Consider the following 21,188-nt stretch of genomic DNA (forward strand, 5'->3'; position numbering starts at 1 on the left):
TTAAATATAATAATTGAAATAAAGTTAATAATTAATTAGTTGTTACTTCAATTACTATAACGGGTTAAATATTTTCACAATAATTACATAAATAGTAACCAACAAAATTTACTTTTTTTCCTACATGAAATGTTAAATAAATTTTTTTTTTTGTATAAAAAAAAAAGTAAAGAACAGTAAAAATAATTAATTAATTAGTTAACTTGATTACACAGGAGGAGGTGGTGCTTTTCTGTGTATTTTGTTAAAACTAGTTGCACTACATTGTGATTCCGCAATAGATCTGCCATCTGCTTCATCTCTCCGACAAAGTTCTGGTTCATTTTGTAACCAGTTTTGTGTTTGACTTTGTTCAGATCTTGAAAGTTGACGTTGTTCACTTTCAGTAACATTACCAACTTCTTCAAGAAGTTTTGATAGAGATGGTGCTAGTCCCAATCCAATATTTCTCTCGTGATAAACTTCAGACATTGTCGGTGTCAATTCACGAGTTAAGCTTGTCAATGAAGTTGCTAAATTTCTTATATTGTGTGGAATACTTTCATTAGTTTGTGGTGTCTCAGGTTGATGATTAATTTCTTCGTTAGTATTATTAGTTGTTGGCATTCGTAATTTTCTTGACGCAATCGATCCTATTTCAGTGCGGACACTTAGTCTATCCAGGACTGCTGGTGGTAAAGGTGGTACCGGTTGTCGTCTTAATATCGTATTATGACCATTTTCCCAGTCTGTTACTGAACTGCTAGAACTGGAGTCAGGTCGTACTGTTTGTTCTTGATACAAATTTCTAATACGAGTTTGATGATTCAATGTCAGAGCAACTGGCGGACTTGGAGTAAACGCAACATCAGATTCACCTACAAGCAAAATAATATTACCAATTTTTTTTTATTAAACAATCAAATTTTAATACAAAAAATATATTTACCTCCTTCATTTGGATACGTCTGCCGTGGATTAGAAGCATTGGGTGCTTCATTAGTTTTACCATCAGGCTCACCCCGATGTCTCACGTAGCTTGCAAATGCTCCACCAAGTCTCGGCCGCTCGAGAAGACTATTTTTCTCCGGTTGTGAAACAGAAACAAGACTTTCCATTGAACTGCCTGAGTCTAAGCTCAAGCTTTTGGGAGCTTCTTGAGTATCTGGTATAATTATTAATAATTAAAAGTAAATCATTTAATTTGTAGACTAATTAGTAGGGTGGCGCAAAAAAAAAACCGACTATTTTTTTTTTAAGTCTCGAGTGAAAAAATGTTAGTTTTTGATGTTTTAAGAGCTCTCTCCAAAGGACAGCTTAAAAAAAATTTTTTAAGAGGTCGATCCAAATTTTTTTAAATTTAAAAAATCGTCAAAAATTGAATTTTTTTTTTTAATTTTTTTTCTCGTTACGTCATAATTTTATAAACCAAAAAAAAAAAAAGGTTTTCCTGAAAGATTCAGTTCAAAATGTGAATTTTAAAAGGTCGATCATAATTTTTTTTAATTTATTATAATGACTATTTAATTGAATTAGCATTTTTTTACTCTGAAATTTAAAAAAAACTATGAGCGACCTTTCAAAATTTAAATTTTGAATTGAAACTTTCAGGTACTTATTTTTTTTTTTTTTTGTCTATAAAATTATGACGTAACGAAAAAAAAAATTAAAAAAGAAAAAAAATTTCGATTTTTGACGACTTTTGAAATTAAAAAAAATTTGGAGCGACTCTTAAAATTTTTTTTTGAGCTGTTCTTTGGAGAGGGCTCTTAAAACATCAAAAACTGACTTTTTTTTCACTCGAGGCTCGAAAAAAAAAAAAAAAGCCAGTTTTTTTGCGCCACCCTACTAATTAGTAATTAAAAAAAAAGTTTCTTACCAAATAATGCTAACAACGCTTGTAAAGCAAATTGAACTGCCCGTCGAGATGCTTGTTTACTACTTCTAAGTGTAACTTCAGATTGTCCAACTTCCATTAGATCGAATCCTAAGCTAGCAAATAGCTCATGAGAACCCGATGCTCGCCAAACTTTAACTGGCAACGACACTTCTTGACCTTCAGTCGCGCAACTGGCTTTTCTCATTGCAGAAATAACATCTTCAGCTGCTTCTGGTACCTACAAAAAATATGAAGAGTGAAAAAAAATACATATTAAATAAATAACTAAATATCTCGCTGAGAAAAATGATGGTACCTGTAATAAACGAACAAGAGCATGCAAAGAAGCTGGTCCCAATCCTAATAACGCTTGTAAACTAGCACTACATCTAGTCAATCTTTCTTCTGGATCACTTTGAGGGAAAAATACTGACGAAGGAATACCATTACCTGCTGGCTCAAAACGGAATCCAACAGACATTAACAATTCTTTCCAACCAGTTGCCGAACCAACTTTGTTTTCAATACTACGTTGAGTTGTGTACATAGCATTTTTCTGACCACGGTGAATACGTTGAAGAGATTTCTCTACTAAATGTAACGTAACGCGTAATGCATCTCGACTCATTTCTGGTCCACTGCGTAGTAACTCTGCCAGAGCTTGGCCCATTAATGCAACTTTGTTGGAAAGTCTAGCGTCTCCGCCAAGTAACAGCCATCCAGCCCAATTCAGCGGGTGTGCAAAGTGTCTTGTGTGTTGAACGGTTTGCATGGCTTCTGCTAAAGCTCTCGACGCACGAGCACCTTGTAACATTGCGCTGTAGAACGCTCGTAGTAAAATACTACCAGCTGTTGAAGGTACAGGCCACATTGCAATGAGAACACACTGTGCGCCGGCATTTAAAAGACTCTTTGCTATTGCTTCAATGCCATCGGTAGTTATTTTGGTTGAACTTTCATCATTGTTCCAGCAATGCCCTGAAGATAATACAACTAAACGAGCAGTTAATCTCTGTCTCATTATTTCTGCTGGAGATACCAAAAATTCAGGACGCTGTGTATTTTCTTCGCTTTGATCGGGTGTAAATGTTAGGCTAGCTGAGTTCCATAAGATTGGTATGGTAAGGTGAATACATTCTGCGTCGGGAAGAGATCTTAGTACTGCAGATCTTGAAGCTTCAATGCCTATTAAATAAAAATAATAAGTAATGAGTATGAATTATTAATGTTAATTATTAAAAATATCAACCTGTTAGAGGACGTGACTCCAAAATCTCAGCAACGATTCCGGCTTCACTTTCTGCGGAGGCAACAGTCTCAGGCCATCCGTGTTCATCTCGTAATTCTTCAGGAAGTACTGGATTACCAACAACAAGAGCTGCAACTGTGGCACCACCCTCTGGCATCGGCGTACGGGACCTTTTCTTCAAAGCCGCTAAAGATGGTACCACCAACAAAGAAAATCTTTCACAGAGATAATCTTCACCAGAGGCTGCTTGTAAAGCCGGAAGAGGTGCGAGGTAAAGAGATTTCTCAACAACTAAAACTAGTTCTTTTCTCACTGGAGGAAGTAAATCTTCAAATGGCGCTAGAAGAATATCGTAAAGTGATTGAATTGAAACAGGTGTCTGCCAAGCAGGATCTTTGGATCCACGACCCCATCGTGCGCTTCCAGCTCGAGAACTTGCAGAACCAACACTAAAGAGACTACTTAAACTATAGGAACTAGCATTAAATCTGTTTCCTCTTAACGGCATTTTAGAACTCTCGTCAATCAAATCTGGCGATTCATCGAGTAATGCTTCTCGTGCTTGATTTACTTGTTGCTCAAGAGTCATTCCATTAGGCATGGTTGTTGAATGGAACCTCAAGAGTCCACGACTCGGCGCTAAACACCAGACATGTAATTCATTTTCAACCTCACTGCAAAATAATAATTGTTACAATTTGTAGACTGGACATTAGAATATTTTAATCTAATTAATAAAAAAAATAAAACATACCTGTAATATAAAACGATTCCTCTTTGCCGGTCGATAATTTCTGAGTAATGAGTAACATCTTCAAGATTAATACTCTTTGATCTTCGAGATCTTTCAGCCCAATTTAGCGCTTCTTCAGCACGGTTTAAACTTACTAATACTTTTTGCAGCATTCCATAAATTTCGACAAGTAAATCAGATTTTTTAGTCTGATTTGTTAAAATACTAGATGAACCATCGAGTGATTCTAATAAATTAGCAGCTTTCTCGAGTTGTTCAACAGCAATAGAAGCTTCTCCGGTTTGCCAATGAACAAGACCAAGTCGATGATGCAGTCGTGCAACTTCTTCGCGCCTCCCAAGACCTTCAGACAGTGAAAGGCCTGATTGGAGATAACTCAAAGCGCGAGGAAAGTCACCACAGAGATGATGTAGCCTTCCAAGACTAGAAAATGCAATAGCTCGTGCTGCTTGATCACCAGCTGCTGCTGCTAAACTTAACGACTGTTCTTGCAATCTTATTGCCTCTTCATATTGACCAAGAGCTTCTTGTGTTGCGCCAAGATTAGCACAGGCACGGGCTTGTAGTCCAGCAGCATCTAGATCTTCGGCTAAAGACAACTCTAATTGATGATGCCTAAATGCGGAATCTGGATCATCCATTAAAAGATGAACGACTCCTAAACCACTTGCAGCTTCTGCTTCTGCTACTTTATCACCTAGACCTCGTGCTAAAGCCAGTTGATGTGACAAGCAACTGACAGCTTGTTCGTGATTTCCTAACGCAGCATGGACTCGTCCTAAATCACCATAAGCTGAACCTCTTGCTTCTGGGCTTTCGACTTCATGAGCAGCTACAAGTCTTTTCTCGAAACACACTAGTGCCTCTTGTAGATTACCCGAAGCTTCACGCGCCCTTCCAAGCCCCCGATATGCTTTCTCTTGGTCTATTATACTTCGTAATCGTATAGCAGCTGCTAATTGCTGTTCATGACACTTGACAGCTTCTTCAGGGTCACCTAGAGCTTCATAACAATCTCCGAGATTTCCTAATGCTCTTGCTTTATCAAACAATGCTGTTCCAGTTGTCAAGGGTTCTAAAGTTGCTAACTGCTGCTCGAAATATCCTATTGCATCTTCATAATATGCCATATTTAATCTTGCGATTCCTAAATTTCCTAGCGCTTGAGCTTCAATTCCAGAATCCACTAGCTCTCTCGCACGATCTAATTGTTCTTGATAACACTTAAGAGCATGAGTATACTGACCCAAAGCCATATGAACTGCACCGAGATTTCCATGTGCTCTACATTCACCTCTAAGATCACTAGACTCTTGACGTAAGGTAAGTTCTTGGGTATGAAATCCCAGTGCTTTATCAAAGTTCCTTGTAGCGCGATGAGCGATTCCAAGTGCTCCATAGGCAGCTGCTTCTAAACTTCTATCAGCCGCTTGACGGGCTAAATTCAACTGACGTTGATGAATTTTAATGGCTTCTTCAGTCTCACCGAGTCTTAAAAGACAGTCACCCATATTACCCAAAGCTCGAAATTTTCCTGAGAGATGTTTCATCATATGAGCTATTGCTAAATAATATTTTTGACACTCGAGCGCAGTATCCAAATTTCCAAGTGCAAGATGAGCAAGACCAAGATTACAGTATGCTCGTCCCATACCTGATTTATCTTGTAAATCTTTAGCTAACGCTAAATCTTGATCATAATATCTAACTGCTTCTCGATGATTACCTAGACAATAATGTGCGTAGCCTAAAAAATGACACGCTTTGGCTTCCCCTTCAACATCATGAAGCTCTTGGGAAAGCATAAGATAATTTTCATAATAAGGTACCGCTTCTTCAAATCTTCCTCTTGATGATAAACAATTGGCTAAATTTAAAAGAGCACACGCTTCACCAGCAGCATCTTTTAGTTCTCTGGCTATTACCAGATGCGCTCTATAATGTCTCAATGCAGTTTCATGTCCTTGTACAGCTTGATAAGCAACTGCTAAATTTCCATGAGTACTTGCCTCGGAACTGCGGTCATTAACTTCTTTACTTATTGTCAATTCTTGCTTATGGTACTTGATTGCTTGTTCATAGTAACCTAAAGCATTGTATGCATTACCAATATTACCATAAGCCCGTCCCATTCCCGCTTTATCACCAAGTGATCGAGCTATTCCTAAGTGCGCTTGATGTAACTTTAATGCCGCGTCATGCTCACCTAAAAGTTGATAAACAATTCCTAAATTAGAGCAAGCACGACCTTCAGCAACCTTATCTTTTGTCGTCAAAGCAACATCTAGTTGACGCTGATGCCAAAGCTTTGCTTGTGCCAAATCACCTGCACACCGTGCTGCATGACCTAGTCCAGCATACGCTCTCGTTTCAATGGCTTTATCGCCAAGTTCTTGGGCTATTTTTAGTACATTTTCGTGGTAAGTCATAGCCTGTCCAAAATTACGACGATAATGATGAGAAGATCCAAGGTTACTGAAAGCACGAGCTTCTTCAACACGGTCTCCAAGTCTTCTTGCTATTCTCAAATGTTGAGTATGACAATCAACCGCACTCTCAAACTCTCCCATCGCCAAATAAACAGCTCCAACGTTACCTATCTCTCTGGCTTCTTGGAGACGATCTCCCATCTGTTTGACTAATTGAACACATTGTTTGTGTGACGCCAGAGCATTAGGCAAGTCCCCGATTGCAGTGTAAACATGCCCAAGACTTGTCAAAGCAGATGCTGCTGCTTGTGCGTCCTTACATTTCATCGCCAGGACTAATTGATATCTATGAGCTGTAAGAGCTTCTTTGTACGTTCCTTTACTGAAATAAGCTGATCCTAAATTACCGTGGGCTCGACATTCACCTTGGGTGTCGCCAAGCGATCTTGCTACTCCTAAAAATTTTAATGCAATTAAATAACTTAATCTAAGAGCTTAAAGAGTATAAAATTTTTTGACAGTCGTTATACAAACCTAAATCTTGCTGCATATAATTTATAGCTTTGTCGAGCGAATTAAGCGCCCAGTAAGCACTAGACAGTGCTGAAAATACGGAACCACGTAATTTTAAACTACATGTCCCGATCGCAAGAGCTGCTTCTAGCACTCCAGCTGCAGCTTTATACTGTCCAGCACCAAGAAGCTCTTGTCCAACAACTGAAATTACTACGAACGGAGATTCATCAAGCTTCATAGCTCGTAGTTGCTGGAATGTAGGCTCCAGTGTTGAACGCAGTGGAGATTTCAGTGAAGCTTCTACCAGTCCAGATAATAGTTGGGAATTGGATGGATCTCGAGCGAGACCAGTGGCAAAAGCCACAAGAGCTTCGCCATGACGTCCTAAACATTGTAATGCAACTCCTTGACGATAATAAGCCTGAAATAATTTTTTATCTTTATTTCGATTATATTTAAATATAATATGATAAACTGACAGAAATTTGATGAATAAATTATAATACTGTGATTAAATTATAAATTTAATTACAATAAAAAAATGCTTCTAAAAATCTTTACTTGTAATTTTTATTAATTTTCACATGTGAAATTTTTTAATTAAATTTTTTTTATAATAATTTAATTGCCATAAAGTTCTAAGAATATTTTTTATGTCTGTCAACTTCAGTGTCATAATAAATTGATAAAATTTATGAATAAGTCGTCTTACCTTTGGCCATTGAGGAACAAGTTCTGTAGCACGTACAGCATCCTGTAATGCTAATGCAAATAAACCCATTTTAAGACGTGCCGCAGATCTATTCGAATATAGTACATGACTAAGTGGATCCAAAGCAAGTGCTTCAGTGTACAATGTTGCTGCCAGTGCGTAATCCCCATTTTGACAGGCTGTATTACTTTTGCGTACTGTCTCTAGAAATAGAGCTCTTGATCCAGCAGCCAAGGCCGACGTACCTTCGGGCTCCACCTGTTATTTAAATTAATATTTTTTTATTATTATATTTTTAAATATCCAACTTGACTTTCAACGCAACGAAAAATATTTATTTGTATTTTACTTCACACTTTTATCACTATTTTTTTTTGTCAATCATGGAGTCGATATAACGGCAAAGAATAATTAAAGTAATAATTAATATTTACCTCAGAGATATCCCGATGAGACATTGTTTAAGACGAGCCGGTTGCATCGTCTTGCATAAGCATTATCCAGATCCTAAGTGTACTCACTTGGCCTTCGCGGCAGTATTCTCAAATATATATCACCCTCGAAAATTATAATAATAAATATATTATAATACGGAATAAATAAATATAATATATCACATTAAATATTATGTATAAACGTGTATGTTAACTAAAATTTGATGAATGTTTGAAATATATATGTATTATCAATTTAAATAGATTAAATTGGTTTAGTTAATAAAAAAGGAGGGAGGAAAGCGTCTTAGGGGGGCACCCACTGCATTCCTCAGGTACAGCCATCTTGGAATGTGACCTCTGGTCCCATCGTTGGGCCCAACAGGAGTGGGGGATCGGGGCCTGGTGGCCCCACTACATCACCACAATACACGGTACCACTACAGCTCCATGTAATCTACAGGTATACGCTAATATTATCAACATTAACATCAACACATTCTTTTTGCACTAATACCATGCCTTTATGGAACGTTAATCTTCATCTATAATAAATATACACCATTCATTTCATTCTGATCATCACACATTCACAACTGATCATTTTTATTGCTGTAAACCTTTCAATTATTTTTATTTTCACCCTTATTGCTCTTTATTTACACAACAATATTTATTGTTAATGAAAATTTATAGTGAAAGTATCTATGTTAATTATAATTAAATAGAACGCTTTGATTAAATTAAATAATTTCATTTATATTATCATAAATATTAAGATTTATTTGTTATAACTTTAACATAATATGCGTATATATAAAATAAAATTTAAATTTAATTATAAATTTTTTAAATTAACATCATTGAAATAATATAATGGTAGTTAAGATTTTGTATAATGGCAAAAATTAATCTGTATATACATATACTTGTGAATCTATTTGCAACATTTTTAAATATCTATGAATAAGCAAATATTGATATTTAATTGAGATTCTCGATTATAATAATAAATATTTTTGACAATTGATTGTTTCAAAAAACACAATAAAATATCAATCTTGTCTCAAGTTGTATATATTAGTTTGGAATGATTTGTGGAATGTTTTCAGTAGATGTTTTACTTAATTCATAATTAAAATTTCACTTCACCAACAATTCTCATGATATTATTATATTGCTTGATGAACAATAGATAATGTGACAAAGTTAATAATAAAGAGAAAAATTTGTATTAATTTTTTTTCCTTTCCAAATAAATCTAAGTATATAATTATAAATAAACTTTTTTTCCCATTTTAATTGATGGTACGGTAAGAAAAATATTATTCAACAAAGTAATAAACATAAAATTTTTATATAAATCTCTTAAAAAAACTTTTCTTGATTAAAAAAATTATTGCAAGATGAACTTTGGTTTTTTCTATAGTTTATAGGCATGAATATTCATATATTACTAAATATGAATATTTTTTACACATTTACATTATTAAATTACTCTATTATACCATCGCAAATAAAAAAAAAAATCTGTACAACGTGATAATTAATTAAAGTTTGAATTAACCCAGTTATAAATAATATTTAAGCTCGCTATTTTTTTATGTTGTATATCTTACTTTATAAATTTTTCTGTATAAAAATCATTGTCACTACTATCAAAGATTTAGTAAGAAATAAATTCAAAATATCGATGATTTTGTGCAATTTTTTGACACAATTATTTGTTTAGGGGGCACTTTGTATGTAAAATATATTACATAAATATGTGATAGATATAGTTTATGGCCATACTTTCTTAAAGAGATCCATAAATGAATCATAAATCATAAATGTTATGGCAACATCAAGACATACTCTTCCTAATCGTGGAACAGTTCCTTTGTAAAATGCACGTGGACCTTCTTTTTTCCAAACTTGTACAGCGCAATCTAAACTTCCTTTGTATTTATATGCTTCCAAACCCTGAAAGTTGAAATTAAATAAATTTACAAATATAAAACAAATATTTATTTCGAACACTGAAACGATTGATTATTACCTGCATCCTTGTTTTCACTACATCGATTGGAGTATTTCCAAATACTGATGCAGCACCAGCGCAAGCTCCAAATATACCGACAACCACCTTAGGTACTTGTTTATTATTGTCTCCACCACGATACCAATCTTTCATTGTCTCCATAACAAAAAATCTTATAGCTTGATTAGAACCCTGTTTCATTATTGTCGGCACTACTCCTTGATAGACTCCTTTCAAACCTGATAAAAACATATTTTTTTAGGTTTATCAAATTTTATTAATAGATTTTACACTCCAGCCTTGCGTCAGAGATTGGATTTATTTATAGAAATATGAAATAACTGGTCGATTTTATATAAAAATAAAATATTTTTTGAAAGAAAATATTTTTTATTTGCATATTGTCAGTATGCCAAATAATAAATAGTAAGTTAAAATTTTATTTCTTCGCGAGGTATATAAAAGTAGCCAAGAACTTTGACCATCCATCCGTTTTTTAATGATTTGGAATACGATTTAATTATTCAAGGTAAAAGTTTAATTTCTAGCAATTTTTTTTCTCAATTATCTTGTGTAAAGTTTGCTGAACGAAAAATATATACACAAAGTGATAAAGATGAGATACTAATACATTTATTATCCATGATTAGTATTTCCTTATCATTTTTATTATACTACTACACAGAAGATAAAATCTATTGAGTAAATACATTACATAATAAATAACGAATTATTTTAAATTTGAATGCTAGTATTGTACGTAATTGTTTCAAGGATTAAACAATAATAATAATAATAATAATATCTTTCAGCAACTATGCTGATTATAAAAAATATAAGGATGATTAAATTATGACTTTATGGCGTTAAATTAAATTATAAATGTATAAAACTTACCTTGCTCTTTTACAATAAGCTTAACTCCATGAAAAAAACTACGAAATTGAGGATTAGCAGATCGTTGATCATTGATAAATTTAACTTTGACAGTTTCCATTGGTGTTACAGCAAGTATTGCTTCACAAATACCAGCACATAGACCAGCTAAAAGTCGACGTTGTGCATTTAATGAACCATCAGCATCAACTAGTTGATTTTTAACAGTTTCAAATGCACCAAATCGCACAGCTGACTTTGGTATAGAACCATAAAGAAGAACAGGTAGACCGCGATATAGGCCAAAAAATCCATTTGTTTTTACTGTTTTTGTGACACAGTCCCATATTCCTGAATATTGTTTACCAGCACCAGCTTTCCCATCTAATTGCAATTGGGTCTTAACATATTCCGTTGGGTATGTAATACAAATCTCAATACCACCAGTTATTCCTCCTGTAAATAAGCATACATCAAATAAAAATTTATTAATAATCGTATGATAATTTATTACAGTATTATCGCAATAATACTTTTATAATTTACAAACAAATAGCACAAGGCCGTGCAATTAGTCATTTATTGACTTCAAAACTTATTTAAAATTTTATAATTTAAGTGAATTTAAGAAAAAAATTTACTGTCTGAATATCTGTACATTTTTATCAGTATTATTTATAAAAAAATACCGGCAATGATTCCTTTGACTCCAATATTAGATGATGCTGGAGCAGCAGCAGCACGATCCTGTAACCAGGGCCTTGATGGGAACGGATTACCTGGTACTCCTTTAGGACTGTCTTTATAATTAGACATTGATTGAGCAAATGATATAAAATCCATGCTTGCAAAATTTAATTAATTAAACAAGCAAACACGTTTATCCTGGTAACCTTACCCACCTCCAACCGGCAAATGCTGGAGGCAAACTAAACTCAATTCATCATGACACTAATTCTACAGCGAGGTCAATATCTTTTTTAAGCTATTTGTCGCTCCATGTAAATTCTTAGCTCCCACGTCATCTATTCTGTTGTTACTGGTACTGGTACTCGTAGCAAATAGCAAATTCCTTTTATTATAAAAAGTGTCAACCACTTGATATACACAGACACTAATTCACATATATGTAACATTCAAGTTTATTCATTGAAGAAAATGAGCTGTAATTGCTTCACTCATTATTGTGAAAGTTACATAGTTTTTACTATTTTCAGAATTTATGTAACTTGTTGAAAGTATATATTTTTACTTCTAGATGTTTTTTCATTTGAAAAATTACTTACTCGTGATATTCAACAATTAAAAATTGTAAAATGTTATAAAAATATTTATTTAACTAAAGAGAAATCAAATTAATTTATATTTATCAATTTTTAATATCTCATTTAAGTTCATATTTAATTATACGTTTGTTTGCATGTAACAAAAGAAAAGAAATGATGAAATTAATTAAATAAATTTATATAATCAATATTTACTTTTGAATGACTAAATTATTAAAATACAAGAGTTAAGTTTTATTTAAGTCTATGTTTTAGGATTACTTAAATTTTCAAATATTTTTTCTAAAACAATATTTGTTGTTCTAATTTAAGAATATTAAAACTAATCTTTTTGCTTGCTTAGCAAGATTCTAATCTTTTAATGAGAATTTTTTTTGATACAGCTTTTCCTCGATTAAATCTTAAATTAATAAATTAATGTGCTATGCTATCAACTATTTTAAGCAATATTTCAATTAGTTTGAGGTGAAATAATTAAAAATTTCAATACATAAATTGATAAATTTTAATAAAAAATCAGAGCAATATATGAAATATTTGAATTGCTCTGCACACGATAATTGTACAATTGTGAAATGAACAAATTTTTTATCAATTGATTAAATGTTTAGATTACAGATTATGAATTCTTAAATTTATGGTACATAAATGGGAAAATTATCTGGAACTGTTTACCATCCTGGTGTAGTATTGGCTAGTCGTCGCATACGCCTGTGAATTAAAAAGAAAAAAAAACAAATATTAAAAGTTGCATTGCAATTAAAATATTTTACAATTATAAATAACGAAAAATTACCGAGTATTTCTGTCTTGATCTCGTATTTTCTTTTCCATTTCAGCATCGGTAAGTGTTTCTAAGAATGGTGCCCATTGATCTGCTTCAGAAGGTGGTCTAAACGGAACTTCAACTGTGGGTAATGGAGCTTCAGAGAAAGCATAAGTTCTTTGATGCCAAGATAATTGTCCTCGTACACTAAAAATATATGTATATATAAATTATTTATGACACTAAAAATGGAGTAATTAAGAGAAAAAATTATTATTTTACCTGTAAGCAATAGCAGTGACAAATTCACCACCGAGACCTAACTCAGCGCAAAGCTTCATAGCAAATTTTTCAGGATTATTTTCCTTTTCCGACATGTCCCACTCAACTTGATCAACTAGCGATGTATTACCTACATGAATGTTTAATTTAATGATAACACGTTGATCACACTGGTCATCTAAAATAGTTTCCTGAGGGAATGCATCAATCTGTTGTCTAATTGCTTGTGCTATTGCTGGTACAAATGTCAAAGGGTTTAAATCCAAATCATCGCATAAAACTTCTGCAAATTGCTCTGGAGTTATTAAACTTTCTAAAATTTAAAATTAATAAATATTTAATCATTAAATCCATCGATATAATTTTTAAATAATAAAAAAATATATATATAAAAAAAAAAAAAATACCATTTTTATTCCACGTGAATGTATCACGAAGTTTTTGTCCTTCAATTTCCATATCTAAACGAATAGGAACAAGCATTTCTTGCTGAAGAGCATTCTCAAGATTAACTGATGGGTCGGTATCATCAAAGCTAAAATATTGATTAAAAAATCCATTTAAATTTATTCAAACATAGTCAATAGCTATCAATAAGTGTAGTACATACCACAGTGGAAAAGTTCTAACTTTTTTATTGTGAACTCTATTGCGATTGATCGGAGTTGCTTGAGGTACAGCGTCCAAGTGAGAACTATTTGGCAAACTAGGTACCCAAGCCATTGATTTTTTAGTTTTTCCTTCTCGTGGTGCTGGAAGCTCAGTGGAATGAACCGAAACAGCTTTATATTTCTCATCGTTACCCTCAATAATGTCTTCAACTTCACTTGCTCTCAACAAAGAAACGCTTGATGCTAGTACATGCTGACTCAATCCCAACTCAACTAATTTTTTTCGCTCCTCATTAGTTATAGATCTTCGGTACATTCCAGGGTAACGTTTATATAATGACCCGCGAAAAAGTCGCAAGTAATTACCGACTTCCGACCCAATACAATAATACTCTCCATTTTCTTCAACTTGAAAACTTATTGGTTTGTCACCGTACGTACGTAAAGCCATGATCGACTGTTTTTATTCAATTTATTACCCCAAGATAAATCTGAATTAAAAAAAAAATTTATATAAGTATGTCAATTAAAAACAATTAAATATGATGAATAAATTGGTAAAATACCATTTATTATTACTTGAAAAAGCTTTAATTTGAAAATAATAATATAAAAAATTACAAAATACCGACTACAATTATCAAAATAGGTTTATTGATTAATGGATTATCAAATAGCCAGTATTTTACCAGTAAAATTATAATTATAGAAATTTAAGGATAATTACCAAAATTTTATTAGTATCAATATCAATAAAAACAATTATTTTCAGCAATAACTCCAAAATAATTGAAACATTTATTTTTATTTATGTACCTACAACAACAACCGGAACTCTAACCAAACTTTTGATTATTTATGCCCCTGTCAAGGCGTCGATGGAGAATACTTGAATACTTTTCTTTTAAAAAAAATAGTGTTGGTACCACTGCTGATAAAAATTCGCGCCAAAGCATGTATTGAGTATAAAATATAGAAAGACATTATCAATTATACAGGTATCTATATATCTCCAATTATATCTTTCACAAAAAAATAGAAGATAAATTGGGAGTTAACAAAATACATTTAGTAAATAAATAAGAAATATTTATAAAATTACACATAAAGACATTATTAGATGAAAATAAAGTTAGCCGACATCTAAAAATTTTTATGATTTTTTTTATTAAAAAATTATTACAAAAAAATAAAAATATTTTTTCATTAATTAAAAACTCCAAAAACTATAAGTGCAATTTTTAAAAAATATTCTTTAGTTATAATTTGATAAATTAAGCAAAATAAAAAAATAAAAAATGTCGGCTAACTTTATTATTATCATTTTTAGAATCTTTACGTTAATATTTTTATTTCCAATATTGAAAATCAAAAATTTCTATTACAATTTAAAAACGTAATTTAATTTTATTGTAATTAGAAAATGATACTAAAATACAATTTTAATACCTCATTGTGTTAATACTTCTTAACTAATTTAATTGATCCCGGAAACTCAAGATTTAATAAACTTAAAATCTAATAGATACTTGTGATAATCACTTTATTAAATCATGTATGAGAATAGTGTTTGTAATTTTAATCATCAATCAATATTTGATTTAATAAAAATGACAGATCATAAAAGAATTACTTTTTCTTAAAGACTTAGTAAATAATGATTTATATCAATTATAAAGTGAAATGCTTAAGTAATTAACAAGTTTATTAAAAACAAAAAAATAATAAAAAAATTCGAGGAGATACGTAACTGCAATTGGCTTTTGTATTAAACCAATCACTCCAACGCATGCGCATTTAAAATCTAATTTTAATTCACCCTTTTCACTCCCACTGACATCGAATTATTTATACCTATATTGTATACAGATATAAACGTACCTTTTAAATATATATACATATATAAAAGCAGAGAGTAAGCAAGCAATAGTTACTGAGATCATACAACGAGTAAGTTAAAGCTGTTGGTTGTAACAGCAACCAACATCAATTGCCAAGTGCGAGTGGCCATTTTTTAATGGAATTTATCAGCCAAGTGAAAGGTTTATAAATACATATTTGTATGTATTGCAATTTACAATAAATTACAACTACAACAAAAAAATATAATCCAAAAGTGATGAATTTAACTCTAAAGAATTGTAGTTTTGGACGGCTCAGCAGGTAAGACTGCTTCTATTAGATTTTTTTCTTCATATATTTTGTTATACATATATATTCACAATGTAAGTATCTCCCATACGATAGGTGAAGTTTTATGACCCGGGACAAGAAGAGTTGAGTTCTTTAAGGGCCAGGGGCCATCGAGTCACGTGATCTATGTTTACTAAAATGGTGACCCATTGCAATTGACAAACAATTGTGTGCTTGTCATCACAAATATTCACCTTATGTGTTAGTTTCCTTTGTTACTTCTGTTATATGACTTGAGCATTATTAGTTTCAAGAGTTTTTTTATTATTAGTTTAATGTTATACTGCAGTTATTTGTATAATGCGCTACGCATCGGTGCTCGAAAAATTTCTCTTTCTGCATTTTAAAGTTACAAAAAAAGTGTTAGAAACTCTAATAATACAGTTGAGAAAATGATCTATATTTATGGGTTTCATTATTTGGGTTTCAAGTGTTTTTTTTTTTTTTTTTTTTTTTTTCACTGATATGTTGATATCATATGATGATTATTAAAACTGTTAATCTTTTATTTAATAGAAATGTATTTGTTTTCTTATTTTATTATTTGTTTTAATAGGTCCAGTGTATTTGTTTGTAATTAAGAATAATTGAATTATTCTATTCAACTGAATAAATGTATAAATATTGATGAAGAAAAGTAATCATACACGAGTGACTTGATTTATTGATAACAAGTGGTAATTTGAATATCTACAATTCAAGTTATAATTGATAAATATGTTTAATGTAGAAGAGTTCAGGTACTTATTATTATTTATTTAATTTTTTTTTTATGCTTGATGATTTAATAATAAGTGATATTTTTTATGCCCAAAGAATAGTTTACAGATGATCTTAGATGCAAGTAGGTGCCAATGGACAGAAATTTGAGAAAGGACATATAAATGTCATAGTACCCTCGCACTGTACCAACAAACGCCTGCGGCCAGCTGATTCTTAAAGATGGCCACTAATCAAGTTGATTATCAGTGGTTAGAAGAAATATTAATACCATGAGATGAGCATTCGGTCCGGACCGAAAATGTCTTTTCTTAATAATTATGATAATACAAATATAGAACATGTCAGCCTTGAAAATTTATGAATTTTTATTTCAGGGCTTATTCCATTATGGATTCGTCTAGAGTATCCACTTTCCTGATTTCGATTTTGCTAATCGTTTATGGAAGTTTTCGATCTCTTAATATGGAACAAGAAGCGAGAGAAAGAGAGAAAGAAAAAGAGCGAAAAAATTTGCTCAGTGGAATAGTTAGTGGTACTGGTGGTGCCGATAGTTCTGCTAGTTCTGGTGTACAAACTCTGGATACCATGCACGCTCTTTGTTTACCTCTTGGTGCTTCCATATCTCTACTTATCATGTTTTTCTTTTTTGATAGTATGCAAATGCTGTTTGCTATTTGCACAGCAAGTAAGTTCAATTGTTATTATAATTACTTATCTACTTCTAATCTATCTTTTCTATTTAACAGTTATTGCGACGGTCGCACTAGCATTTCTTCTTCTACCTATGTGTCAGTATATCATACGACCGTGTTCCGATGGAAACAAAATATCATTTGGAGTTTGCGGGAGGTTTACCAGTGCTGAGTTGTTATCATTCTCACTTAGTGTCAGTATAGTATGTATTTGGGTATTGACAGGACACTGGTTACTGATGGACGCAATGGGTATGGGTTTATGTGTCGCTTTCATAGCATTTGTAAGACTACCCAGTCTGAAGGTATCTACACTGTTACTCACTGGATTACTTATTTACGACGTTTTCTGGGTTTTCTTTTCATCTTATATATTTAGTACAAACGTCATGGTTAAGGTAAAATACATTATTATTATTGTTATTTTTATTATTATTATTATTATTATTATTAAAGAGCATTTTATTATTGTAAGACAGCTTTCCCGATCCAAATGATGGTAGACTAATTCAATTTTCATTTATTCACTATTTTCACCACACTATTGTCGGTATGAGCACTAGGGTGGCGCAAAAAAAAAAAAACCGACTATTTTTTTTTTTTTGAGTCTCGAATGAAAAATGTCAGTTTTTTATGTTTTAAGAGCCCTTTCCAAAGAACAGCTCAAAAAAAATTTTTAAGAAGTCGCTCGAAATTTTTTTAAATTTCAAAAATCGAAATTTTTTTTTTTTTTAATTTTTTTTCTCGTTACGTCATATTTTTATAGACAAAAAAAAATAAGTTCCTGAAAGTTTCAATTCAAAATTAAAATTTTGAAAGGTCGCTCATAATTTTTTTTAAATTTCAGAGTCAAAAAATGCTAATCCAATTAAATAGTCACTAATAAATTAAAAAAAAATTATGAGCGACCTTTTAAAATTCACATTTTGAACTGAAACTTTCAGGAAAACCTTTTTTTTTTGTCTATAAAATTATGACGTAACGAGAAAAAAAAATTAAAAAAAAAAAAATTCGATTTTTAACGATTTTTGAAATTAAAAAAAATTTGGAGCGACCTCTTAAAATTTTTTTTTAAGCTGTCCTTTGGAGAGAGCTCTTAAAACATCAAAAACTAACATTTTTTCACTCGAGACTCAAAAAAAAAAAAAATAGTCGGTTTTTTTGCGCCACCCTAATAAACACTCATACCATCTTCGGGTGAATATATATAATAATTGAAAATTTTTTACGACAATTTTAGTTAGGATTATATAAAGATGTTATTTTTTAACATATAAAGAAAAAAAATCTAAAATTTTTTATTCGAAAAATCTAGGTTCGAGTCCTGGTCTGAGCCTTCCGAATTATTTTTTCGGTTACCGAAAAAAGTTTCACTGAGTAAAAAATAACATCTTTATATGATCTTAACGAAAATTGTCGTAAAAAATTTTTAATTATTATATATATTCACCCGAAGATGGTATGAGTGCTCATACCGACAATAGTGTGGTGAAAATAGTTAATGAATGAAAATTAAATTAATCTACCATCATTTGAATTGGGAAAGATGGCTTACAATAATAAGATGCTCTTTAATATTAGTAAAATCACCGATCTTAGAAATACTGTTGAATAGTTATTATTATTTATTTATTTATTTATTTATTTATTTATTACTCATTAAATCTATTTTATTCTTTTAATAATAATTTTAATATAATTTTATTTTTAGGTAGCCACTAGGCCAGCCGATAATCCCGTTGGACTCGTAGCAAGACGATTACATCTTGGTGGAGTTGCACGTGAAGCTCCTAAGCTTTCTTTACCTGGCAAACTGGTTTTCCCATCAATGCATCAAGCCGGCCACTTCTCAATGCTCGGTCTTGGTGACGTTGTTATGCCTGGGCTTTTACTATGCTTTGTCTTACGTTACGATGCTTATAAAAAAAGCCAACTAATTCCCGGTGGTTGTGAAGCTGGAGTACCACCTCCAAGACATCTTGGTCGTATCAGTTACTTCCACTGTTCACTCATCGGTTATTTTCTTGGTCTACTCACTGCCACAGTAAGCTCTGAGGTTTTTAAAGCTGCGCAGCCCGCATTACTTTATCTCGTACCGTTTACGCTTTTGCCGTTACTTACGATGGCATATCTTAAGGTATAATAATTTTTAAATATTATTGATTATTAAATATTTATAGTTTCATAGTTGATGATTCTTAATTTTCATTATTATAATTTTTTTTTTAAAGGGGGATTTAAGAAGAATGTGGAGTGAACCATTTATAACTCATCCGCAAACAAAACATATGGATGTTTGACAACTGTCGTGGAATCGCACATTTCAAGTATTTCGCCATAAGAACAAAAAATTTAATACGTATGTAGTATCATATTTCAATTTAATACTCCTAGTTTTCATCAGTATCATACATACGTAAGTAAAATTCGCTTACATTTATTTAAGAAACATTTTTTTAAATAATTATTATTGTTTTTATACTAACATATATTTCATCATTTTAATTCAAGTTATGAAAAAAAAGAAAACTAAAAAAAAAAAAAAAATGCAATGAAATTACTTCACTTATTCATGTTATCGTTTGAATATTGTAAAAATGCACTATGAAGATTCAACGATATGTAGAATTTAGGTGTAAAACCATAAGTTATTAATGATCTTTAATTTAATAATTGATAATATTATATACATGGAGTATGGCTGACTGAGAAGAAAAAAAAAATGCGATTAAATTTTTTTTTATTTTCAAATAAGTGAATAATTAAGCGTACTCAATATTATTTACTCCGGAAAAATGTGATGTAAAAAAGAAAAAGATAATACTGAAAGTATCTATAAATCCAGAGAAATTATATTAGAGTCACTCAGTTTATATGTGTTCTACGTAAAATAATCGTAAATTAAACGGACAAATTTGTAATTAGTCAAATTATTTTTGCCCTAAATATTTTTTTTCTTTTTTTCTTTTATATTTTATTTATTTTGTATAAGAATTATATATTTAAACATAAATATTGAGGCAATAGTTCAAATCATTAAAATTGTAAATAATTGACATTTAATCGATTATATCGACATGTCAATTCAATTGTAAAGAAACGCGTATTGGTTGTGACTTTATTTAATGAACACGAAAATGCTTTTTATTTTTTTTTAATCTTATAAAAGCAACAATGTTATGTATATATAAATATTAATTATAAATAATTTTCTTTAGTGTTTAATTACACTTAAAGTTTTGGTAATTCTTTTAATGAAGAATTTGGTGATTATTCTGAGATAAAAAAAATAAATAAATGTGCCGAAACATTTTTCGTTTGTATCTTAAAGAATTATTTAAAAAAAAGTATAATAAAATTTAAGAAATAGAAAATTCTTTAAATTATATTGTTTATGTTGTTTGACTTGAATTTGTTGATTATTTAATTTATATTTAAAAATTTTGCAGCCACATGAACAAATTTTATTTTTAATCGTAGGAAAATTAAAAAAACTCTCTGCCTAAGTTTTTTTTCAATCTAATTAAAAAATACTGCTAATGAATATTGATAAGTAATTTATCGATAAAAACAATCTTTATTAATTTAATATTTTATTTTTAAATACAATGCAGACGGAATTTTTATTATATAATTTATTTAAAGTTTCTTCCATTTGACAATAATACTTTATTGATTTTTTAGGCAATAATTATATAATGATAAATTTGACTTTATTTTTCATTGAGAATTTATCCTATTTATACCATGGTATTCAATTAATATTTCATGCAGTGTAATTCCG

General features: G+C 31.1%; 4 protein-coding genes across 10 annotated transcripts; 1 reads left to right on the plus strand and 3 right to left on the minus strand.

Moving 5' to 3' along the window:
• Window positions 1–83: 83 nt before the first annotated feature.
• LOC123260867 (tetratricopeptide repeat protein 28) lies at window positions 84–8,424 on the minus strand. Its single transcript, XM_044722210.1, has 9 exons — window positions 7,953–8,424; window positions 7,519–7,776; window positions 6,825–7,227; window positions 3,862–6,745; window positions 3,108–3,781; window positions 2,175–3,043; window positions 1,859–2,096; window positions 929–1,144; window positions 84–857 (listed from the first exon to the last, which is right to left on the minus strand). Exons 1-9 carry the CDS (start codon window positions 7,974–7,976, stop codon window positions 208–210), a joined length of 6,216 nt encoding a protein of 2,071 aa, XP_044578145.1. The 5' UTR covers window positions 7,977–8,424; the 3' UTR covers window positions 84–207.
• A 407-nt stretch (window positions 8,425–8,831) lies between these two features.
• LOC123260904 (tricarboxylate transport protein, mitochondrial) lies at window positions 8,832–11,833 on the minus strand. Its single transcript, XM_044722279.1, has 4 exons — window positions 11,541–11,833; window positions 10,873–11,307; window positions 9,994–10,214; window positions 8,832–9,917 (listed from the first exon to the last, which is right to left on the minus strand). The coding sequence occupies exons 1-4, from the start codon at window positions 11,692–11,694 to the stop codon at window positions 9,735–9,737; spliced, it is 993 nt and encodes a 330-aa protein (XP_044578214.1). The 5' UTR covers window positions 11,695–11,833; the 3' UTR covers window positions 8,832–9,734.
• A 797-nt stretch (window positions 11,834–12,630) lies between these two features.
• LOC123260901 (SWI/SNF-related matrix-associated actin-dependent regulator of chromatin subfamily B member 1) lies at window positions 12,631–14,689 on the minus strand. 2 transcript variants are annotated; one of them, XM_044722276.1, is made up of 6 exons: window positions 14,524–14,689; window positions 13,796–14,287; window positions 13,593–13,720; window positions 13,186–13,498; window positions 12,934–13,110; window positions 12,631–12,848 (listed from the first exon to the last, which is right to left on the minus strand). In XM_044722276.1, exons 2-6 carry the CDS (start codon window positions 14,245–14,247, stop codon window positions 12,809–12,811), a joined length of 1,110 nt encoding a protein of 369 aa, XP_044578211.1. In that variant the 5' UTR covers window positions 14,248–14,287; window positions 14,524–14,689; the 3' UTR covers window positions 12,631–12,808. The 2 variants fall into 2 exon arrangements, with proteins under 2 accessions (XP_044578211.1, XP_044578210.1); XM_044722275.1 differs by having other exon boundaries at window positions 13,796–14,291; window positions 14,524–14,687.
• A 925-nt stretch (window positions 14,690–15,614) lies between these two features.
• Window positions 15,615–20,742, plus strand: LOC123260896 (signal peptide peptidase-like 3). 6 transcript variants are annotated; one of them, XM_044722267.1, is made up of 8 exons: window positions 15,615–15,959; window positions 16,044–16,190; window positions 16,546–16,729; window positions 16,806–16,960; window positions 17,087–17,397; window positions 17,459–17,802; window positions 19,116–19,541; window positions 19,636–19,823. In XM_044722267.1, the coding sequence occupies exons 4-8, from the start codon at window positions 16,932–16,934 to the stop codon at window positions 19,702–19,704; spliced, it is 1,179 nt and encodes a 392-aa protein (XP_044578202.1). In that variant the 5' UTR covers window positions 15,615–15,959; window positions 16,044–16,190; window positions 16,546–16,729; window positions 16,806–16,931; the 3' UTR covers window positions 19,705–19,823. The 6 variants fall into 6 exon arrangements, 5 of the variants coding, with proteins under 5 accessions (XP_044578202.1, XP_044578201.1, XP_044578204.1 ...); XR_006508564.1 differs by lacking the exon at window positions 16,044–16,190 and adding an exon at window positions 19,916–20,742 and having other exon boundaries at window positions 19,636–19,820; XM_044722266.1 differs by lacking the exon at window positions 16,044–16,190.
• Window positions 20,743–21,188: the final 446 nt, after the last annotated feature.

This window comes from Cotesia glomerata, linkage group LG3 (assembly GCF_020080835.1).
Source record: "Cotesia glomerata isolate CgM1 linkage group LG3, MPM_Cglom_v2.3, whole genome shotgun sequence".
Taxonomy (NCBI): Eukaryota; Metazoa; Arthropoda; class Insecta; order Hymenoptera; family Braconidae; genus Cotesia; species Cotesia glomerata.